This window comes from Agelaius tricolor, unplaced genomic scaffold (genome assembly GCF_023055355.1).
Source record: "Agelaius tricolor isolate 1412-34295 unplaced genomic scaffold, bAgeTri1.0.p SCAF_6, whole genome shotgun sequence".
NCBI classification, from domain to species: Eukaryota; Metazoa; Chordata; class Aves; order Passeriformes; family Icteridae; genus Agelaius; species Agelaius tricolor.
The window spans coordinates 50,695,987-50,719,110 of record NW_027269266.1 but is presented as its reverse complement, the minus strand read 5'-3'; the positions used below and the strand labels follow the sequence as shown (position 1 = coordinate 50,719,110).

Below are 23,124 nucleotides of genomic sequence, written 5' to 3'. Positions count from 1 at the left end.
CACTGCTGAAGAAGACCCAGTGCCGGCACTGCAGCATCCTCGACGGGAATGCTCATGCTTAGCCCGCAGGCCCCCATGCTTTAGGCCTTTCTATTATAATAAATGCTGAAATCACTTTAGTACCAGGAGCTTGCTCTCATTTTTAACAGTGGTCTATTACAAGGCTAGAATGCTGCTGACCATGGAACATGGGGAAGCCTCTGTGTATGTGTGTGGTCACAGTCCTTCAGGGACGGGAGCCGGCAGCAGAGTGCCCAGCAGGAGTGAGCTTGCTGCCGGAGAAGCTGGCAGCTGTTTGGAAGCACCTGATAGAAAAATACCACTGTGCCAGCACAATGGCTTAACAAGCTAACAGGATAAGTGGAATATATTGCATTGAAGAGCTGGATAATTCTGTTAGCAGAGTGGGGGTTGCAGCTGAAGCACTGCCACTAATTAGGAATAGATTTTCCAAGTGGTGCCTGGGATTATAGACAGACATAATTCTGTCAGTGGCAGTCAGGGAGCTCAGATCTGTATTTGTTCCTTTCAGAATTCGCCCCTTGCGTCCCAGAGCACTTCTGCACTGAAGAAGCCAAGTGATGGTGTGAAAGGAGGCACTTAGTCTGTGTTTGCTTAGTGAATTTTTTTACAAAACAGTTCATTTTTAAATCAGCACCTGGGAGGAAACAGGAATATTCATTGATTTGCAGATCTACTGAGGAATTCCCTCTCTAAAGAAGATGGTAGAATATGAAGTATGAACTCAGGATGATGTCTGATTTTCTCATACTGTGATAAGATGCTTCACTGCTGAGCTGTAGAAAATGTAAGCCTTTTTCCACTTGTTTTGAAGAGTTGGCCAAATGTTAAGCATTAAGTTAAGTCAAGAGTGCAACAGTAAAAGCCAACAGAAATAGGTTAGAGGAGAAAAATTTTTGAGGACTGTTCTGGATTCCTGTGCCATGTACACTCTGTTCTATTAGAACAATAGCTCCAAGCTGGTTTGAACTGAAATCTCCAAGGCTGTTAACCTTACTTATTTTGCTTTAAATCTGCTGGCAAGTTCAGTGGTCTTGAAAAGCAGAGAACAGAGAACTGGAGCTTGAAGTAAGCATAGTGCAGGCAGTGACTGGACAGCCTGTCTTTTGCACTGCAATACCACATCTTTAGCTCTGACACATCTAGCAATACCTTTTCTGTTTGCTGATGCACGATTTGGGACTAAGTTGAGTCTATTTTTCACTTTTGATTTGAACCAAGCACAGGTTGTAACCTTCCCTTTTCTTAGTGCTCTAATCTACTGCTTTTCATCCTCAGAGCCAGTGTGTACAAACAGAAAGTACTTTGCTGCTTTACATTTGTGGTTTCCAGCCTTCTTTCATTGTAGACTTGATTATAGGTCTGGATAGTACTGCTTGGAAGTGTGAGCTTTTCTGAATACTTTGATATGTCCTTAGATCTACTTTTTAAAAGAAAAGCTCTTGTGGATACATAGTATTACCCCAGCTAGAGCCTTGCCAGTTTACAGTACCTGACTGTTTAATCTGTGTTAGATATTACTGTAGTTACAATCTGGGCTATCATTGTAAAATATTCTAGGTTTTAATTAGCATCTTGTAAAATGGGAACTTGATTATATGGAGCATTAGGTCATGTCCATGATGTTCACCATGATATAAAGTCAATGAAAGCAAACAGGTAGTGCAGCACTGATTTTAATATCTCTCTTTAAAATCTCTTGATTTCTTCGGTTTAAATGAAAGAAATACTGACCTGTGGGAGGTAATTTATATCAGTTAAATGCCACCATTCTTTTGCAGCAGCAGCCACTGATACAGAAGTGCTTTGGTTGTCAGTGAACAGTGAGATTAATTAATCTAGGTGTTTCTTCTACTTTTGGGAAAAGAAAATTCACTTAGCTTTGTTGAATCTCTTGAGGCAAGCGCAGTGGCCAAAAATATCCTCTTGCTTCTGATGGAAGACATAAATCCTTTTCCTTCTGGGGAGGAGGAGTGCTACAGAGCACTAAGACATAAGAGTGTTTTCCTGTACTGTTGTGGGAAAAGGAGTAAGTGCTTGTATTTGTCAGCTGTGCATGTCTAGCTGTGGTAGATGCATGTAATACAATCATATTTATCCTGTTTTGTATCAGCAGGACTTAAGGAACAGTTAAAGTTTGCTGCTCAATAGACAAACATGCTAAAAGGAATTTAATGCTGCAGAAGAGGTTTTACCAGCATGCTGCACTATAACTGGTCACGGTGGTGTCCAAAAGCAGGTTTTCTAGTACAGTACCAGGTAAACACAGTTACAACAATTAGTTTCTTCCAGACCTGTATTCACACTCTGTACCTGTGTCAAAAAGTATTTGTATTTGCCTCATCATAGCCTAGAGCAGCAGGGAGGCTGAATAGGGGCACCTTAGGGGTGCCCTGTAAGCCACTTCATTTTCACGAGCAAGAGTATTGTCCTTGTTATTCTTCCACATATTTAGGTAGACTAGTGAAGGGAAAGGTATTTTAGGAGATATTTTTTATTACTTGTGAGAGTCTCTGTTTCTGGCTTTTTGCTTAGACAAATTTTTAGTGATGCGCTTGGAATTTTGCCTCAGCAAGAACTGATGGACTCTAATACTTTGGGCTTTCTCAAGATGATTACTTTTTTCATAACACATGCCATGGCTAAAGAGAAAAGGAGTCTCAAGGGCACCCTTTGCTAGTGTGAAACCTGCCTGCTTTCTCATTCAGGGTCACATAACTTCCTTCTAGCATTTGCAGGAACTACTCACAAGGAAAAGTGATTCTAGGACAAGACTATTATTTTTAGCTTTCAGTCTTCTCCTTTGGTCTTGTTTTTTCTCTGTACTGAGAAAATGAAAAGCACTACCTGAGCTGGACTGTTTCCTGAGTTGAGCAAGTCCCAACAGGCTTCAGTCTGGCCTCAAGTACCTTCCCATGTTTCACAGCTGGCCATCACAGGTGCTGGTAGTCATCTTTCACTTTGCTTCAGAGGCTGAAAAACTCTCAGACCGGAAGATTTTACAGTGTGTGTTTACTGGAGAATATTTTAAAGGAAGTACTGATGCTTCTCTTAGTGTTTGAATGTATGTGCTGACATCAGTGGCAATGATGCTGACTCCAGCTACATTCAAAGAAATCAAAAGGAGGTTTGAACCCAGTTCAGGAAGCCTTTGGTTTTTGGAGAGAAATTCAGCTAGGCTTGAAGTTGCAGCTCATGTCCCATTTCATGTCTAGATATAGCAGAAGTGTGTAGTAAAAGCATATTAATTCTGTTTTGTATCAGCAGGACCTGTAAAATAATTAGGCTGGGTTGTGAAATATGCAGAAATGGCATTATAAAATAAAAATATCAAGTTAATTCAGACTGAGCTCTCACTTCAAGGGCATAACAAAGCCCAGAAGTTATTGAGGGAAAATGACATTTGTTCCCTTTCATGTGAAGGACTTCAAGCCCATAGGATGTCAAGTGATGAGATGAATGTTGTCTGTCTGTCAGCTAACTGTGTTTTAAGTGGCAGTTGAGAAGATAGAGGGGTTTTTACCTCCTGATGACTAAACTCAAGGTTTACGTACAGTGATAAAACTCCCAATGTAGTTATATTGCAGCCACTAAAATCAGTCTGGATTTCCTTCATGATAAATAGCAAGCAGGAACAGTATGCACATCCCTATCTCAGGCCTAAAGATACTATGAAACCCATTTGATATGGCTGCTGATGAGCTCTGGTGACCACTCACCCTCTTTGGCCCTGCTCTGCATCAAGTGCAGCTTTGTCCTCATTGCTGGGGACAGTCTGATACTGCATTGGAAAACAGTGAATCCAAACTGCAGCAAATAGCTCTTCTTATTTTAAGAAAATCAGACTTAATGTTGGGAGATTTGTCTCCCTTACTTCCTTGCTGTTCCTTCTGACTTCTTGAAATGCCAATATTAAAGTATAATGACTTTCTTAGCCTTCCTATTACCCTTCCTATTCTTTGAATGAGGATGTTTACCTGCTCCTGAGCCTGCTCTGGCATGTGCCCTGGCATGCCTAAGGATCCTGTCATGGGTGAGAAGGTGCTATGTCTGTGTGAGGACAGTGCAGACCAGTGCCTTCAGACCACTGGAGGATGAGGAGCACAGGTTTGTGATGACAGCTACACAGGAGGCTCAGGTGTATGAAGTCTTTAATGCTGCATCACAGGCCTCAAACCAAAGGACAAAAGCTTCTCTCCTTCAGCCTTTCTGCCGTGCATTCCCTTTCTCATCCGCCTGGCCAGGAAGAAAATTGGAAAAGCTTCCAGCAGGTGTTTTATTCTGCTAAGCTTAATTGCTAGGCATTCTCAAAATGCCTGGCATGCTGATGTAGTGCTGCATCTTAGAGAGTTATGCAGGGGTCAGCTACTGAGGATGGAACTCGTTTGCACAGCAGGGCTGGCTTTTAGTACCCTGATTGTATGGCTGAATGGTGAGCACTTGACAGGACACTGTGGGGTGCACCTGCTTCACAGAACAGATGGACCCTTCAGGAGCAAATAAATTTATTTCGTTGTTGTTTCACTTATGGGACTGGATGTGTTATTACTCCCCTTGTATAAATGGCAAGCTTTGCTAGTGCAAGTTTGACCATGCTGAGGATGCTTTGCTTTTTATCAGGATTTGTGACAGCAGTCTATTATGACTGCCTCAATATAGTTTCACTAATGTAGATTTGGCTCCTGATGGGCCATTTAATAGCAAATATTTTAAAGTTTTGAACAGGTTTGCAGGATCCCATCAGATTCACCCCAGTTTGTTCAAAGTGTAGTCTGCTGAACTATTCATACAGGCATGATGAATGACATACATGGCAGGTCCAAAAAAAACCCCAGAAAAATGTTAAAGGTTGGTTGGCTCTGTTGCTATCCTGGACAAAATCATGAAAAGACCATAAAAGTAAGCATTAAAGCATAATGTGTAATTATTATCAGGCAGCGACATAGTATGAAAAATACATGTTGACAAGGGAATGTTTTTGTTTCTTGATGGGGCCACAACTTTGGCTGGTAAAAGTTGTTGAGTTCTTGTCATAAAATTCCCATAGTCACATACATTCTGATTTAAATGTGTGTCTGTCCAGAAACCAGTGGTGGCTTCAATAAACATGTTGAAACTGACTTTGCTGAGAAGGCCAATAGTGCAATTGCAACTAATTAGCTGTGATCCAATAGGGATGTTTCTATTGGAATTCATTCATAGTCCTGCCCTGCTCAGTACCCTTTATCCCGTTTAGACAATCTGGAAGAAACAAAATCTTATGACTAAAAGTCAGGTCCAGCAGAACCCATTATTTTATAAGGATGTCTAAATTCATCCATATATTTTTGATCTAGATCTCATCCATGTGAGGTTGTTTAATCCCTGCTAGCTGGGCTAAGTACTCACTTGCCCAGGTTTTGCACTATCTGGGGGCAGAGAGCAGCTTGTCTTCTAAGTTAAGCTTGACTACACAATATTTAATATACCGAGCAATGAGTCACAGCTGAGTGGGACTTCAGTTGCTGTTTCCCATCAGAAATTGGAACTTCACTGCATAAATGCTGTTTTTCTTTTTTGGCTGAAAGCTGAGTGGCAAGAATGACATGGAGCTGCTGCTTCCCGGGGGCAGAGCAGCACTTGGTTTGACTCCAAAGTCGATGGGAAGCAGTACTCATAGCACCCCCTCCCTGCTGAGCTCGGAGTCTGACACCCGATGGCATCTCCTCTGCCCTGCTCAGGGGCTTCACACAGAAACTGCTGCTGGTGGGCTTCTCCCATGGGTGTTCTTGCTACCCAGCTCTGATCAAAGCCAGAAGGCAGCTTGGGGCCTAATTTGCACAACTGCAATTTGCACAGCTCACCAATAAACTTGCTGAACCAAAGACTGATATTAAAAACTGAACTGTGGAGTACAAAGTGTGATCTATGGATTTTTAGGAGTTTTTTTCCAGTTCACCCTCAATGCATATTGTTAGCATAATTCACAGTAGTTTTTTTGTGCAGGGTGCTAATAATCTCTCAGAAGTCTTTCTCAAAGGTATGCAATAAACCTTCTGGAGCAAGATTTTCCACATAAGTAATAAGGTATTATAAAGATGGAAGTTGCTTCAAGAGGTGCTAGCCACATCCCCATCCTTATGTGATACTTTTATCTCCTGACTAATAAGTTGTTCCTTTTTGGGTGAAGAACTGCTATATTCAAATTACAGTAGTATTTTTGCATCATTATGTTTTTTTAAGGGAAAGCTTCCAGGCAGGGATGACTTAGGCCATGAATGGTTAAATTATTACCTAGATAAAAACATGGTTTTGATCTCTAGTCATATAATTGATTCTTAGTTGTAAAACTAACTATGAATCTGTAAAAAAGACAGTTACTAAGCAATTCTCTGTTCAATAGTTATTGGAGACTACTCTTTCTCATAATTCTTTATCTCCCAGCAGATTTTTAAAAGCATCACCAATGAAGACTCAGTCCAGGGACAAGGAAGTCGGAGACTGATAAGTTTTTCACTGTCAGGTAAGTCACTGCTGATAAGTAAGTTTTAAGCCCAAAGAGTTTGAGACTGAAGTTACTAGAACCTTTTATGTACACAAGTGTGTAAGTATATGTATGTATATATTTATGCATGGATTCTTTGTCTGTAACAGAAGTAATGCTGAGACAAAGAATAAAAATCTATGATTATTGCCACACTTCCTTCAATGAGAGTTACGTGCTTGTTCTTGTAAGTACTTGTTCAAGTAGAGTTCTGGGGCCATATTAGGTTTTTCTGTTTACAATTAAATATGTAGGTCACAGAAAGCAAGATCAAAGGCGTGTGCTTTATTTACAGAGCAAAATGGATTTGTGGTAGTACTCTGTTCCTTGGAAAGCACGTTCCACGGTCATGGTCTGGACCTGAGGCAGATCCATGTGCTGTGGTGCAGAAGATTCTCTGTATTGCTCAAAAGCGACTCTCAGACTTCTTGAGCCAGAAGACTGCTCTCATTTATCTGCATTTCATGAGGAATGCTTAACCTAATTACTTGGCATGTCACTACAGGTTTTAAAGGCTTAATATGTTTCCATGTAACAGCTATGAGCCATTTGATCTAGCTTTAGTAAGAACAACATGTAAATCACGTCTGTAGACAGAAACCAATTTGTCAAAAGAGAGTGGTTATGAACATGACTCTTATTTTGGAGTCTTATGCTTGCTAGTTGGTATCCATATTTTTTTAGCTCCTGGAAGACCGAGAGAAAGATACCTGACTTGACTTGGAAATTCTTTGAGCAGGTAGTACAAAGGGTTACCCTAGTTCAAAAGTTTTACAGGTGTAGGCCTTTAAGTGTGAAGTCCTACTCTTGGACAAGCATCTCATTATATGATTGGTTTTGGCCATATGATTTATTTCAAGCTTCCCTCTATTAAGGATGCATGTCAGCGCTTTTCCAACTTAGGCAGCCAGTGTGGTTCTTGAGAGGTTGTGTATGATACATAGCAGATCAGACTGACATTGGACAGGGCTTTTTTAACACATGACTTGCATTTGCCAGGTTGCATGCTGGACATCCACCCATCAGCTGATAAAACCACAGGTTTTCTTTATCAACAGAAATAAAGAAGCATTAATATTTTTTAATGTCCATAAGTAATCTAAAACAGAAAATGTGGCCCAGAACTAGTTACAGTTTTTTATTCTCTCAGATTCTTTGGCCTAGTAAGCCAAGAGGTGTCAGTAGTAATTTGTAGTTTCAAGAGTAGTAAAATGTGGGGTCAGTGGGCCCTTTTATGAATTAGAGTATCTAATTTACACTTTGAAAGTATATAAAGACCCTACCTCATAATGCGTTTGGGATATCTAATTCATGTGATTCATAAGCAATTAATCTGCGTATATATAGAATCCATGTTAACAACATCATCATAGCCAGCTATATGAAAAGCTTTGATAAAATAATTTGGCAATTATTTTATCAAAAATCTAAGTTATCAAAATAGTTCCATTTCAGTCTTTCTGAAGTTAACAGATTAACACATCACAAGGATTTATTTATTACCTTTTTAGTCAATACCACAGCAACAAAATGTTGTCTGTCTCAAAGCAAAATTATTGCTATTCCTATATCTATTATGCTAGCTAATAAAATGCAGATGAAGGCAGACCTCCTAGAGGCATCTGAAGGAATTGGGATTCCTTTCCATTTGCACCCCTATCTCAGCAGTAACACCTCTATTGTCACGAGTCCTTTTTGCTCATACAGGGTTTTCCTTTTCAATATCTGTATTTTGGTATACTGTCATCTTCAGTTATTAGTTAATACAGTCATTACTTAAAAGTTAGGTTTCCAAATTATGGTTGATTTAGTTGCAGTTAAAAAAAGTGGCTGGCGTGTCATTAATGTGACTGGAGCCCATTGCACCAATGCAGAGGAATCATGCCCTAAGCAGTCTGTAATCTAAAGAATGCAAGAAGATTCTATGCCTTCTGCCATATAATTTTTTAGAAGAAAAAGTTATTAGAGTGGGAGAGGAAAATCTCAAAGTAGGCCAAATCACAAGAAATGCTGAGCAACATGAGTGCATTTCAGCTGCCTTGTATTGCTTTCTCTACCGCTGAGAGAGTCCAGTGAGACCCTATGTTAAAATGAACTGTGTGGAAACAGGTTTTGTTTTCTAAAAAGCTGTTGACAAAGTGCTTTATTCTTCCTGTAGTTTATTGAGTATTTGGTTGGACAAAATCCAACTGTTTTACTGGAGGGTATTTTTGAGAAAAGATTTCTGGATTGAAGAAAAATGTGTAAAATGATCCTTCAAGGCACAAGAATATGACTAGCTTCTTGAGAATGGAAATAGCAGAGAGTTTACACTATGTCACTAGGAGAGTTGTTTACTTCATGTTTGCTTCCTTGAGACTGGAAGTTATTCCTGTGAAAGGCTGGTTTAGATTAATAGGTTCACTGGCAGCACTGATCTCAAAGAAGATAATTTCCCATGATTAAGCTTCTTAATAATTTTTACGATGACTGTATTATTATAGCTTTCATTATTTAAAGTACCAAGAGAAATATTTTAAGGCTAATTTAGCTAGACTGAAAAAAGCCTTTAAGGAAAACTCTGCAGTCCACTTTGCATTTACTTTTCAAACGTGCCTTTTCCACTGTTCCCAGTGAATGTCACACTTCCAATAAGGTGGCTGAAAAGCGTCAGAGCTCTCTTGCATGAAGTACAGAAGGAAAAAATGTGCTAAGCTTCCTGAGAGGTACCAGCTACTTCACTTGCAGGTTCATGGTTTAACAGCAGTATAATGCATTTGCTGAAAGCCCCTAAAACCAGTCTTGTTGGCTGGTATATTTAGAAAGTGTTATCATGAGGTTTGCATAATATGCCTCCTAGCTGTATGCTGCATCAAATAAATTTTTCCAGGCTTTAATATTTCACATATCTCATGTTTTTGCACACTTTATTTATAAGTGTCCTTGGGGAGCAAATTACCAGAAGATCTGAATATTTCACAAACATTCAGGCATTTATCTCCATCACACATCTCTGAGAATCTTGTTAGTTGTTTTTGTGGTTTTCGGACCAGATATTCAAGTAATAACAGTTGGCAGTTTATAGGAGATAGAGCATAAATCACAACTGAAAATAGTATATGGTCTGCTAAGGGTCATTATGACAGTAGTTGTTAGCATGAAATGCTTGTTCAGAATGCAGGTATTTATTTTCCAACAATTTTTAAATCCTAGTGGCTGACTTTATAACTACTAATCCCACACCTTTTTCTTACTTGTCAGATCTTGTGTCAAGGTGAGGTGGCTTTTTACCACGTCCAGTACACAATGTGCCTATGAGGTATGCCTAGACTAGCAGTTTGAAAGGCCTCAGAAAGCTTTGAACACAACTACTCCATTCTCCTATTTAACACAGGACACCTTTCCCCGTGGTGGTCAGCTTTGTGTGAGTTCGGCTCAGAGGTATCTCACAGACAGGTGTGTAGTCAGGATCTGAGGATACCAAGATGATGCTTTGCTCCAGTGGTTGGTCACTTGCAGTGATAAAAGCACCACCTTGCTGTGATAAGGTGTTCAGACTTTTTCTGTGTTTTCATTCTTGATGATTAAAAAGGTAGCCTGTTTCTCAGACATTTTGGAATAATTAATTCCATACTGCTTGTCTTTTATTAATGCACCTATTTTCTTCCTAATATGTCTACTGACCTTTATTTAAACAAATGAGAAACCCTTTTGTTTTTCTTTGAAGCATTTATAGCTAGAAAAAAAAATTCTTCTCTTTTTTACTGTCTTTAATGTTTTGCCTGGGAGCCCTGTGACAGAAATATTTTGGTTTATCTGATCCACTTAGTCTTTTTTTTTTTTTAATCTCAGACCTTAAAATACCTTCTTGTGTAACCACTAGCCCTTTCTTTTTTTCCTGCATTTTATTTTAAAATAAAAGCGAAGTCTGTCTTTATGTCTGTAATTTCTGAGAGCAAAAAGAAGCACTTTATTTAACCTTTTGCATATCATCAGTTGCAGAATCTCATTCAGTAGCTGATCAAGTCAGCCATCTCTTGTACTTCAAGTAGTATCTTTCTCAATTCCCCTGCATTAGTTTGCTGTGTTGGACTTTAATACTTCCTGTCATTGCACATTACTGTTTGATTTCTAGAATAGATTCCTTAATATTTGCTTCTTGGAATCTAATTAATATCAGATGCAATACTTCTGCAAATCCATGCTCACCTTCTTCCAAAGAGATGATTGCCAAATGAAGTTTGGTATTGTGCACTGCTTTATGAGTCAAATTGGCATTTTAGTAAATGCAATATCGCTGTGCTCTTACTATTGAAATACTGTTCCACTGACAGTAACTAAAAGTATTGCTTTAAGAGCACAAGGCTGAGAGGCAGTACCTATCTGCCTCCCATTGAATCTTGAGCAAGCAGAGTTTTGTTGTTCCTTTCTTTGAAGTCATGCCTGTATCTTAGGCAGCTCAGTAGATGAACTGCTGCACTCTGAGACTGGTTCTTCTTGTTCTGTCCAAGGTCTACAAAAGAAACACTGACATATCAGCACCCTGGCAATTACCTTCTCTCATTGGTAGTCTGTCCAGATACCAGTCCTGTTCAAGTAGGTTTCTTCAGTGTCAGAATCAGAGCTGATAGCTCTTTGGGAATTCACAAAGGAGATCTGAAGGGAAATGCATTCAAGATGGAGTTGTCCATTGACATCCAAATTAGCAACTCTTTAGTTGTGATGGATTATGAAGATGGTTTATTGTGCTTTGATACATGAACTATCAGGATCTCAGTAAATGACAGTATTTTTTACTTTCTGCCACTAATGAACAGATCATAGAATAAATTCTATTTTGTTATTCTTCAGGCTAGATCATAATCTAAATTGACCATGGCCATTCCAATAAGACTAGTGTCTTTCCAGTGTACTGTGAACTTCATTAGTTCTGGTTTTAGGTATATTCTGGGTAAGTTTGGCATAACTCAAGATGTCTTCATTCCCTCAAGGGGTCAGATGGCTTATAAGGAATATGTCTCCTTTTGTGGTCCTGAGATCATGAGGCTGGTATGCCAAATATGAAAAATGTGAATTTGGTGGATTGAGCATAGAATTTCTTAGGGTTAATAACCTCTGCATAAGTGCCAGTATAGATACCTGCAAGACATCAATTGTCATCACTTGGATGGTGCTGGGGAACACAAAGAACATTCAATATTTGGCATTTGTTGAAAGGAATTTGCCATCTGTTTTAAAATACGAGTATCTGTTTCTCAAAACTAGTAGCTCTGCTACTTACTAGTCTTTGACCCTTCTGTTGGGCTGTAGACTCTAGAATCTTCAGCAGAATATGTATCATCAAGAGACCAGAGGACTGAGTCTTCTTAAGACACATCTATAAACTGCAAAGAGCAGCCTTGTGTGTTATTTATAGGAAAATTCCAAAGTCTTCTTATCCCTTGGGGAGAACAGCTTTGAGCTCCCTTAACTTACTCCTGACGTATTGATGACCAGACTAAATGTAATTAATTTAGATAACAGACTGCTCCAGAGTCTGGTTCTCTATCTGATTCTCCATCCTTTTCTGTCACGCTCCTGTATGGAGCATGGGTCTGGTTGAATACCTTGCTATGTCTGTGGGGAATTGAAGTACTATCTTTATGGTAGTTTTGCTCATCATTTCTGTCAGAGAGTCTCCTTGCTGAGCATGACAAAATGTGACTCTTCCCTGAGCTTTTGGAAGCTTAATGACTTCTATTGAGGGAAAATCAAACATCGTAAAACACAGATGTCTTCTAGCTGAGTTGTTGGAATTTACATACCCACCTAGCTCAAATAAATGCACTGGTTCACCACAGAAATAGCCTCCATCACTATCCAGCCACCAGTGCCCCAAAGTTTGTGATGCTTCATGGTGAATAGATTTGCTCAGTGATCCTTTATAAAGCAGACAGGGAAGTTTATGGCACACCTTTGGGACAGAGGGAACATGCATGCAAGTGACCCAGTGTAAAGCTTCCTTAGGTCTCATCCAGGCATCTGGAGATCAGCATATATGGAAAGAAAGCTCTGGAGTTGGAACAAATTCATAAGTCACTTGGGGACAGCAGCAGGCAGCAGTTAGTACAAGTCATTTTTCTCCAGTAAAGATAGCCTAGCTGAAATAGGATGCATGTACTTAAAAGTTGTGCAAGTCTGTGGCAGTGAAAGGCTGTAATTACTTTGTCTTTACCTGGATTTCTTCCTTCTGTCATCTGTCATGAGAGATAGCCTGACATTATTAAGCTGTTAGATGTATATAACCTCTTTCACACTAAAGTGTGATTTATGAGTGAATGAGAAACTGACATATGGTATATTATTAAAAATATGGTATATTTTTTAAAAGACTGGATTAAAATACACCTTTGCAAACCACAGATGAGTTATCTTCGTAGCATTTCCTCATATGCCTCCAAGAAACACACTCTAAAATAAGAGTGTAGAGCAAGGTATGTCCCAGCCTTCTGGAATTCATTCGTTCAACCAAAGATTTAAATTCAGTTAGCTTCAGACCTTCACTTCAAAGTTTAGTATCGCCTGAACCTTTTTCTGAAGATGATAGAGAAAAATATTTGCATTTGGGAAGGCAGAATTCTTCTGTGATTCTTCTGTTGGGGAGTTATGCTGGAGTGGTAAGAGTTACAGCAGCAAGTTACAGCAGATAGTTACAGGACCTACAGATAGGTTTTGCTTCAAATGAAATGAAATTCTGCTTGTCTGAAGATATCCATGTAGCTTTATTAAGAGCTTTTTGAGTTTTGATGCCCTGTTTTTCACAGTGATGAGAATTTGTGGTGAGATATATAATTGGGATATTTGTCCTTGGGAAAGCTAATTCTGCTAGCCCTATTCATACTCTGGACAATAAAATTGAAATTTCTAACTGACTTTTTTTTTAAAAAATCTGCATTACTGTGTAATTTCAGTAAGAAAATTACACAAACAAATTTTTGTGCCATGTGCTTTGCTAAATTACTTTTTTTCTCCTCATCTGAATACAAAAATGAGACTATTAACTGAGGCTGGGAGTACCTTCATCTTCATGCTGTGCTCTAATTCCCATAACTGGAAAGAGGCTGGTAGGTCATCCTCAATGTATTTTCTTTATGATACATGATCTATAAATATACATAATTGAGTGCTAGGTATTTTCTATCAGTAGAAAAATATCAGTATTTTGTTACTCAGTGGTACCCAAAGATAGCATGGTCTCTCTTTGAAGGAAAAAAAAACAACCCAGAAACATATACAGCAATAAATATTTCAGTTTCAGACTCTTTTGAGGAAGTATCAGAGAGAAAGAAAATAAGATCCCAGAGGTCTTTCTCTCCTTTCATATGTTAGCAGCCTGAGCTGATGGACTGCTGGTCCTTGTCATTCATACTCTTTTTGCAATCTTGGTTTCTATTTCTTGAATGCATTTCTAACAGTACAACTTCCAAAGCAAAAGAGTTTGCCATATAGAATTTCAGCAGGGCTGTTAGATGAGATACATGCTGGTTACACAGAGATTTTGCACTCAGAAGACAAAAAAGGGAGAAAAAAATCAGTGTTATCTTTTTGAAGCAGATAATTTTCTTTGTGTGATAGGATTGCTAGGACTGTGGCAGTACATAGTTCCAGCAATGTACTTTCAAATAAGCTCTTAGTAGTGATGTCCTCTATTTTTTGTTTGTTTGTTTGTTTGTTGTTGTTTTTTTTTTGTTATAGAATGTCTCAAGAATGAGATTCTTAAAATACAGTCTGTTTCAGGACCATCTGTGCAACAGCTTTTGAATATGTGCAGCATGAATATTGTGGTGGAATAGATGATTAAAACCAACTGAAAGAAAAGCAATTCTTTTTAATTTGCACATTTTATTTTGTTGGCTATTGCCATATGTTAAGGAAGCAACACACAACTGGGTTTGATACAGCTATTTTCTGGAAAAAATACTGATGATGGTGTGCAGTGTGTATGATTTTCAGAGTCATCCAAAATATCTGCCTTGAGGGTTTTTCATGGTCTCTCACAACCTGCCAGAATAATTGGGTTTTTAATCAGAAGAGAATTAGAAGACTGTGAAAATTAATGTTTTCAAAAACTGCCAGGAGAAAAAATATGTGTTTAAATTGAATGTTTAGGTATGCATCTCTGCAGTTTTAAAAACCATTATGTCTAATACTTTTTATCTCTCCAATACAGCATGAGGAAATAGGCAGAATGCAGTACAGTGCTTATAGCCCGATGTGAATAAAGCTTTAAATAGAGGAGAATCTTCATGCAAAGAGTCGTGGAAAATAAATTAGCTACTGAATTCCCTAATAGGAATAAGTGCTTATATGTGCCAAAGCAAGCTTAGAAATGCATCTAGAAAAAGAGAAGACCGAAGGGGTCAGTCAGACTGAAAACTGAGCTAAAATCATTGAAATACCAGCAGATTAGTTTGCATTTCATCAGCTTCACAGGGACAGATCATAATGGGCATTGTGTCTTTCTTCAGAATGTTGTGGGGAAATTTTCAAATAAGTGCCTGGGCATTTTCTATGTGTGCAACATATATTATGCTCCCTGGGAGTTCTGCAGCTGTAAAACCCTGCTTGAAATTTGGACATTATAGACAAGAGTTTTCTTGAGGTGAAGTTAACCCATGTAGGGAAGAAAATTATTTAAAGTGGGTAAAATGTGTAAAATTACTTCTTATATGGAAAAGAGTGGTGTAAAAGGTAAGATCTGTACAATGGTAAAATTGATACCTAGGAAAAATGGCATCCATTGGGTACCAAATCCATGACTTTGACATTAAATGACAGGATCTCTTTTTCATAGTCCTTCCACTACTGTCAGGCTAAGCAAGTGCTCAGCTTATTAGAAAAATGCATATATCACTTGAAGTTGCATAAATATTGATTTAGAAGCTGAATCAGTCTGCACAATCAGGCTTTAAATTTGCAGTTTCATTATATAATGATTTGTAAATTCTAAATCACAAGATCATTATGGTTTGGTATTATATTGCCTTACAATAAACATAGTGATTTTTTTCACATTCCTGCCATATTGTTTGAGTTCATTACCAGTTCCCTATGTACTGTTCCTAGCATCCCAAAGAGATGCCTGGAATGTGAAAAATAATCTGCTTCTTTATCTTTCAGATTTCCAGGCTTTTGGTCTGAAGAAAGGGATGTTCTTCAATCCAGATCCTTATCTGAAGATTTCCATCCAGCCTGGAAAACATAGCATCTTCCCAGCCCTTCCTCACCATGGACAGGAGAAAAGATCTAAGATCATCTGTAACACCGTTAACCCTATCTGGCAAGGGGAGGTAAGCAGCTGGAGAGTTAAGCTGAGACTTTTCTTAAAGCATGGACATTACTCTAGTACTATCTTTTTTTTTTTTTAATTGAGTTCTTGGCTAAATAGTTGTTGAGCTAACTGTGTTTGATGTATTCTATGAGTACTTGTCTCAGTAATTAGCTACAAAGATGGGTGGTACATTAAAACTTTCGGTATACTTTCAGTGTAGGTTGTACTTCATTGGTGCAGTTTATAAAGTTGTTAATTAATGAAGGCAGGCATGAAACAGAATTGAAAAATAAACTTGCATAGCATGAAAGGCTGCTGCTAGATTTTATAGTGTTCTTACACAGAGACATTATATGAAGCACAACAAGTATGGCATGCAAATAAAGAGAAGCAATATGACTGAAAAGCATTAGTGGCAACACAAATCAACGGCAACTTTGGCACATTTGGCCATCACCTTGAAGAAGTAGTCTGTAGTCTGCTTCTTTTTGTTGGAAGGACTTGTACGTATTAATGAGATCTGAGAGTTCAATTGCTGCCTGCTGTTTTTAAATTACATGCAAAATGGCAATAGGCAGAAAAGAGTAAGGAATCTCTTTGGAATTAAAGGAGCCTGACATACTGGGTGTGATTTGCTGGTGTGCTCTGTCACAACAATATCTCCACTGCAGGAAAGAGTAAAAGTAAATAAATACACTGCACAGATTTATTCAAATTAAAATGCAAATTATAAAGTAGCTGAGGGATAATTAGGTCAAACTCTGTAGAGATGGAGCTGTGAGTGGGCAAAAAGACATCAGAAATAGGATTGAATTCTCCTACCTGAAGAAATTAGATACCACATCAGGTTATGTGGTGGGTGGGGGAGGTTGTATGACTGGAAAAACAACCTTGAAACTAGTCAGAGAAAAATGCCCTCTAGCAGGACTTAACTGAGAACATTGAGGCATCCACCAAGTCATAACTTCTCTGTGGAGCCAAGCATCAGATGTATCACTTGTGGAGATGGTCAAGCTAGAACTGGCATGGAGGATCAGGCAGTTGGCAGAGACCTTTCAGTGAAGTGCATAAGACCCAGAACTAGAGGGGAGCAGGTATGAAGGGAAAACTTGCTCTCTGTGTGGGATGCTCAGTACATAGGGTTGTGGCTCTGATAAAATGTCACGGGTGTCTTCTCCTCAAGCTATGCCAAATGGCTGAGTTTGTGGGCTGACATTTCTTTTCCAAGTGGAGTTTGGCATCAAGAAAAGGAGAAACAATGAAATGGCCTAATTATGGACAGGGGAAGGCAAAAGAGCACAGCTGGCTTCCAGCTTTGCTGTTCAGCCCCCAGGTTTTCTTGATCACGTGCAAGCGTACTCCTTCTCCCTTTCTGTTGTTAGCCTGTGAGGGGCAAGGGAGTGTAAAAGATCCAAGCCATGGTTAGCATGTTCTCCTTCTGCCTTCTCCTCAGCTGATACTGGGAAGTTTAAGTGCATGCATTTGTGCTGCAGTCTGTGCAATCAGCCTGTCTGAACTCCTTGTTTTGTTACTGAAAAGCTTCATTGGGTTCTTCTGCACGGAAGACCGTAGACCTGATTTTCTGCAACCTTCATGGGACAAGGGGAGAAGGAAGACTGAAAACTGTTGCTGAATCATGGTGGTAGCCAGTCTTCTGTCCACCCTTTTCACTCATGGATGTGAATTTATGAAGTGACAAAATACTGAGGACTCGTAGCCATTTTATTAAGAGTATCAGTCACAAGTTGTTTTCACAAAAACAAATTTTAGCAATGTATCATTTCAGAAGGGTCATTCTTTTCTTAGATTCTCTGTCACTCCATGTGAATAGAAGGCAAATGTTCTTTTTTTTTTTCAATTGAATTACCTATCTGATTTGTATTGGATGCTAAACTTGAAAAAAATCTGAAATGGAGAAATAAAATTATTGAAATATCTGCAGACAAGGATCTTTCTATATGTTCTTGATTACCCTTGAGCAAATTCAGAGAGTCAATTCAGTTTTCAAGGGCTTCCGCACTAAAAGTCCTACATACTAAAAGATGACTGATTTATTTATATTAATTTGTTCTGGTATTCTTCCTCATATACTTACTAGGCTGTTCTGTTTGTATAGTAACCACCTGCATTATACAAACACGCTGGGAGCACCCTGGTACCTCAGGAAAATTTTCATCTGTCTCATGTAATATTGATGATCATCTTCATTTCATAGGCTGTTCACAGCACAAGTTATCCTGACTTAAAGCTATTCTTCCATTGCTCTGATTTGCAGTACTTTGTACCAGGAGACATAAGGAAATGGAAATTCCTTACAGATAAGGAGTAGCAAGTGACAATTTGACACTTGCAGCAGGGCTCACCGTAGAGTTGAAATAGCCCTCACACTGAGAATTGTTTGCTGAGACAAGTTAAAGCCCAAGGTGGTGATTTCTCCTGATAGACATCATTTTGAACATGTTTCTGTGTGTTTCCACATGCTCTTCACAAACATCTGTAATGTTAAATAAGTGAGTGCCTGGAAATCACATGGCACTGGACAGCTGGACTCTACAGTCCCAGATTAAGCAGGTATTGCCCTGCCAGCCCATACAGTTGCAAAAGCACAAAGGGTGAATAGTCCTATCATGCTGTTTGGAGATAAAATGCAAAGAAAATCTCAGAAGGAAGTGCCCATTTCCCAACTCTTGTGTATATGTAATGGAATTGAGAAGGGTGGATGCTTATCTTCTAATATAGATAGTAGAAAAATAATGATACTAATGACACATGAAAAATAATAATAATATTTCCATATTGTTTCATATTGAAACAATGTGCATGCTGTCATATTGTTTGGAAACAGCTCATTTAAAAATATTTAATTTTTCAGAAATCAGTGAAGTGATACACTGTTCAGACAAGTAATAGATTACAGGAACAAAGCAAAGTGGTTTAAAAAGTAGTTCACATACCTCCAACTGGATAGGAAATTCTATGGTTTGGCAGATAAAGAACTTAAGGTTTCTGGACTTTACCTTAGATATATTTATGGTATTTCTTTCTTAACTATGGCAGCTTGAGCAGACTGTTTCCTCAATTCTTGTTTTATTTACTGGTGAGTGGAAGGAGAGCTCTGAGGAATGGCCAACGAGATGATGATAAAAATTGGCTGATGCAACTGCTCAGCACACTTAAAGTAGTAGGAATGTCATCTGTTATATAACACATTGAATTTCAACTCCAGTAATCTAACTCTGGAGGAGTAGATTGCCCTAAAATGAGAGCCCACTACTAGGTTAAAACAATCTCAACTTCCTGTGGTTTCACTCCTTGTTTCTTTGCCTCAGCTTTTACAAACACTATTAAAATATAGTTGAGACAAAAGAGTGTTTGGAATGGCTGTCTTATCACTTTGAAGAGAGCCACATTTCACTAGTGAATTAATTGATGTGAATAAGCAGAGAGCAAGAGCGCTTAACAACCAGCAGTTAGTATGTCAGATCTGATACACAGATGTACAGGATTTTCATGCTCTCTGCACCTCAGATAACTCACAACCTTTCAAAAATATTGCACTTGAATAATTTCTCACGTAAGCTGTCTCTTGAGATTACCAATGCAAAATCAGAAGAAGGAAGCACTCGGGCTTGAACACCAGTGGGAGGTGGCTTCTGTAGTGCAGGCCATCATCAGTGATAGAAGCACTGAGTTTGGATGCTGCCTGCAGGAATGCCAAGATGCAGCTGACTCTCTGAGTGCTGGTGTGTGACTGCTTTTCTTAATGCAGAGTTATAACTTGGGAAATGATTCTGTTATCCTGAATGCTGAAGTGGTATGTAATGGACCACCCAGCAGTTCTGGGACTGAAAAACATTTGCCAAAGTAACCAGATCAGGCAGTAAAGGGTTTATGTAAGCTCTGTTCCTCTCTAGATGCTTTATGTTGGCTGATAAAATGGGTGCTACCTGATGTAGCACAAACCTAGAGTCATACAAGCAGGGGATACTTGAGCAAAGCTGAGTCTTTCCAGAGCAGAGTAAAACCATTGAAAAAGATGTTTTATATATTTGAATCAACAGTATAAATTTACACTAAAGTGGGTTGTGCTTGATCTGATTTGAACACTAGAATGCTGTCAGCCCTACCATGACCTTACAGAATCATTCTATAATTTCAACAGAAGACCAAAATAAAAGCAACAGAAACATTACAGTGACAGAATTCCTTATTGTTTAACGTGGATAAGCTTTTCTCCCTTCTACTGCCAAATACAAAAGAATATGCTGTAGGAACTTGGAGGCCTTCACACCTAAGCATGAAAACAATATACAGGTGAAGTCAAATCCAGATCCTGAATTTCGTATGAGTTTCACCAAAGATATCATCAGGACTGAGTGAAGCCTTGTGAGTGGTAGCTTCCCTGTATAACATTTCTGCACACATGTCCAGGTAAAGAGTAAAACATTGTTTGACTACACAGACAAGCTGTAGCTTTACAGCTAGAGATTTTAAGTTCTGTTGATGATTGAAGTGTCAAAGCCCAAGACAACTTTAGCTTCTTCAGGAATGGGTTGTGGTGTGAAAAATCATCTAGATTTTTTTTTAGAATGTTATTCTTCTAGAACTGTATTTTACTTGCAACTTCTGCATCTAGAAGACTATCAGTCTTGCTAGCTTTGTATACTACTGATGATGAGAGTCTTCAAAGATTTTCAGTCTTTGCTGTGCTAATAAATTCATAGATGAATCTGAGGGAGAAGTCTAGAAAGCCAATTTTCTGAAAGCCCTATCTGACTTGGAAGGAGTTCAGTAGAAAGGAATGAATCAGAGTTTAGAACATCAATGTGTGCATTTATGTAAATCCCTTTTATGGTAGGGAAAAAAATCCCCAACAACTGTGCCATGCCATAATAATAAAGAACCACATTGGATTTGTCCCCCTGCAGTCTCTGCTGTGTTCCAGCAGTCTCTCATAGTAGGAATAGGCATGTCCCCACCCATGGCAGCAGTGGAGCTCTGCCCTTGGCAATACTGACTCTGCAGTATTTTGTCTTGTCACTAAGGATTACTGTAGAAAGCTTAAGAAACTGGAATTCTTGATGAGCTTATCCAGCTGTTGGTGCAAAGTAGTTTTATATGGGAAAATAATGACATGTAGAGGAGGTTTTTGAATGAAGAACAGAGTAATACAGACAGAAAGTGGCATGTGCAGTAAGACTGTAATTGTTTCATTGGAGTATTTGAAACAAAACCCACTAATGAAATATTCAGCTGAAAGAATAAATTTATCTTCATCCATCAAATGTAATTCACAGCCTTTTAAGATTTACTTCTGCTTGTATCATCCCTGTACATGAAGGATATCAGAAATAAATTTTATTTTTAATTCTATTGCTTATTCAACTCCAAATCAAGAGCCCAATTCTTCCTGTCACCAGTGTATTAATTTATCTATCTTTATTATACTGACTTTATTATACTGTCTACCAATTATTATGCTGACTGTTTTAAAAGAATTTGACTTGCCCATAACTTGTCTGATTGGTGCTAATGGACATGGTCTATTCATTTCAGCAATTTCCTTGATAGTGCTATTGAGTCACTGGGATCCATGTGTATTCAGGGATGCAAACAAATTTGGTAAAAATAAAACATGGAAATGAATCCTCACCAGTAGCTGTCTTTTTATGAAAACTATTCCAAGGTCTGGAAGTGGTTCTATTCTCTTATAAATTGATATAGATGTATTCTGCCAGGTCAGCATTAGCATGGGCCTTTGTTCTTTACCTTATATGTCATGTATTAAGGTCCCCTCAAGATCTGTTCACATTAATTAAGTTAATCATCTGTGTCTGTAACACCATTGCTGAGCCTGGAAGCAAATAGGCACTGAAAAGTAGGTTACTGTCTGAAGCTCTTTCAATGGTGTTTACTACAGTGTTTACAGATCGTGCTTGAAGATGCCAGCAGTAATGTAAAATCAGATATACATTTAATCATTGAGATGGTGTGAGAGTATGAAAGTCTCAGCTGATTCTAGGTAGCTTTGATTCTGATGTCTGATTCTGATTCACTCACTGTGAGAGTGAATCTGCTGGAGGCAGCTGTGTAAAATCTGTGGAAATGAAAGGAGAATCCTAATGACTTATTAATGACCGGAGCCAAAATTGATGATACACTGCTTAACCCAAGAAGAGTTAACATGTCAATATGTTGCTGTGATTTTCTTTATCATGCCACTTTTGCTCTTTACTCTCCCTCCATTTCTGTATTTCTGTGGAAATAATTAATTATACCCTATTGATTTTTGATGCCTGAGAAAATATCAGCTAAAGCTTTCCCATTGGCAGGAGCATTTTAAGGATGAGCCTGGTACAGATTCTCTCTCTCGGTGTGTAATAAGTTGCACTATAATGCTGTAGCTCTTCTGTTAGTGAGGAATTAAAATGATCTCTCTCTACTGTCCTCTACTCCCTCTTTGCATTAAATGTTTAGGAACAAAGCATCATTGCATCTCTTGCCACTGTAGCAAGTGGGGCAGGCATTGACAAATGGCTGAAGAAGTGGGGAAAGTAGAGAGATGTAATGACTTTGCACCTAGAGCAAGTCTGTTTCTTCCCAGACATCATAATTCCAGAGAGATGCAATTGCACCCTAAAAAGGAAATAATTGAAGAAGACATTGGGAAAATAATACACATACTAACTTGTTCTATTGATCGTGGTTCGTAACAATTCTCTGGGTCTGTCTGCAATAGTATTTGTGTTCCATTCAAGAGATCCATTTCAAAGGAAATCTCCTGCTCTCCCCACTAAAGACACTGCTTGTCAGTGCACTTCCAGAAGTGCATGAACTCAATTACTCTCAGCAGAAGGGAAGTGAACAGATGTGCTGCAGGAGTGCACCAAGCACTTTTCAGAAAATAAATGGGAGTAAACTCAATCCAGGGCACCAGCCTGGAGTCACTTCATGGTAAAACCCTTGCAACATGTCTGAATGTGTTAGGTGCAGAGCACCAGCTGCTTTGCTCTCCGGACCCACTCACATTGTACCATAAATCTTCCTAATGCAGACATGGCCAAGGCATTCCAGAGGTTAGGAAACATCAGCCTTCCCAAGGCCTCTTTTCTGCAGTTCACAAGTGCTATTTTTCCCCAATATACCAGGGATTGTCAATCATTGCTTGTGTTCAGACTTCCGGACACCTGACAGACATCCATTTCTTCTAACAGTCCTAATACTTTTCTAGAGGAAGTTAAAAAGGTTTTCCCCTCTGGAGTGTCTGTACTCTTTTCTAAAAGCTCTCACT

General features: G+C 38.7%; 1 protein-coding gene across 8 annotated transcripts in view; it reads left to right on the top strand.

The window, feature by feature from the left end:
* HECW1 (HECT, C2 and WW domain containing E3 ubiquitin protein ligase 1) overlaps nt 1-23,124 on the top strand; it is a 251,651-nt gene that overhangs the window by 150,125 nt on the left and 78,402 nt on the right. For 6 of the 8 annotated variants that reach the window (XM_071429779.1, XM_071429774.1, XM_071429776.1 and 3 more), the window contains 2 exons: nt 6,445-6,523; nt 15,683-15,852. In XM_071429779.1, coding sequence (XP_071285880.1) covers nt 6,445-6,523; nt 15,683-15,852 — 249 coding nt within the window. The remainder of the gene's footprint in view (nt 1-6,444; nt 6,524-15,682; nt 15,853-23,124) is intronic. The other 2 variants (XM_071429780.1, XM_071429775.1) reach the window with 1 other exon arrangement.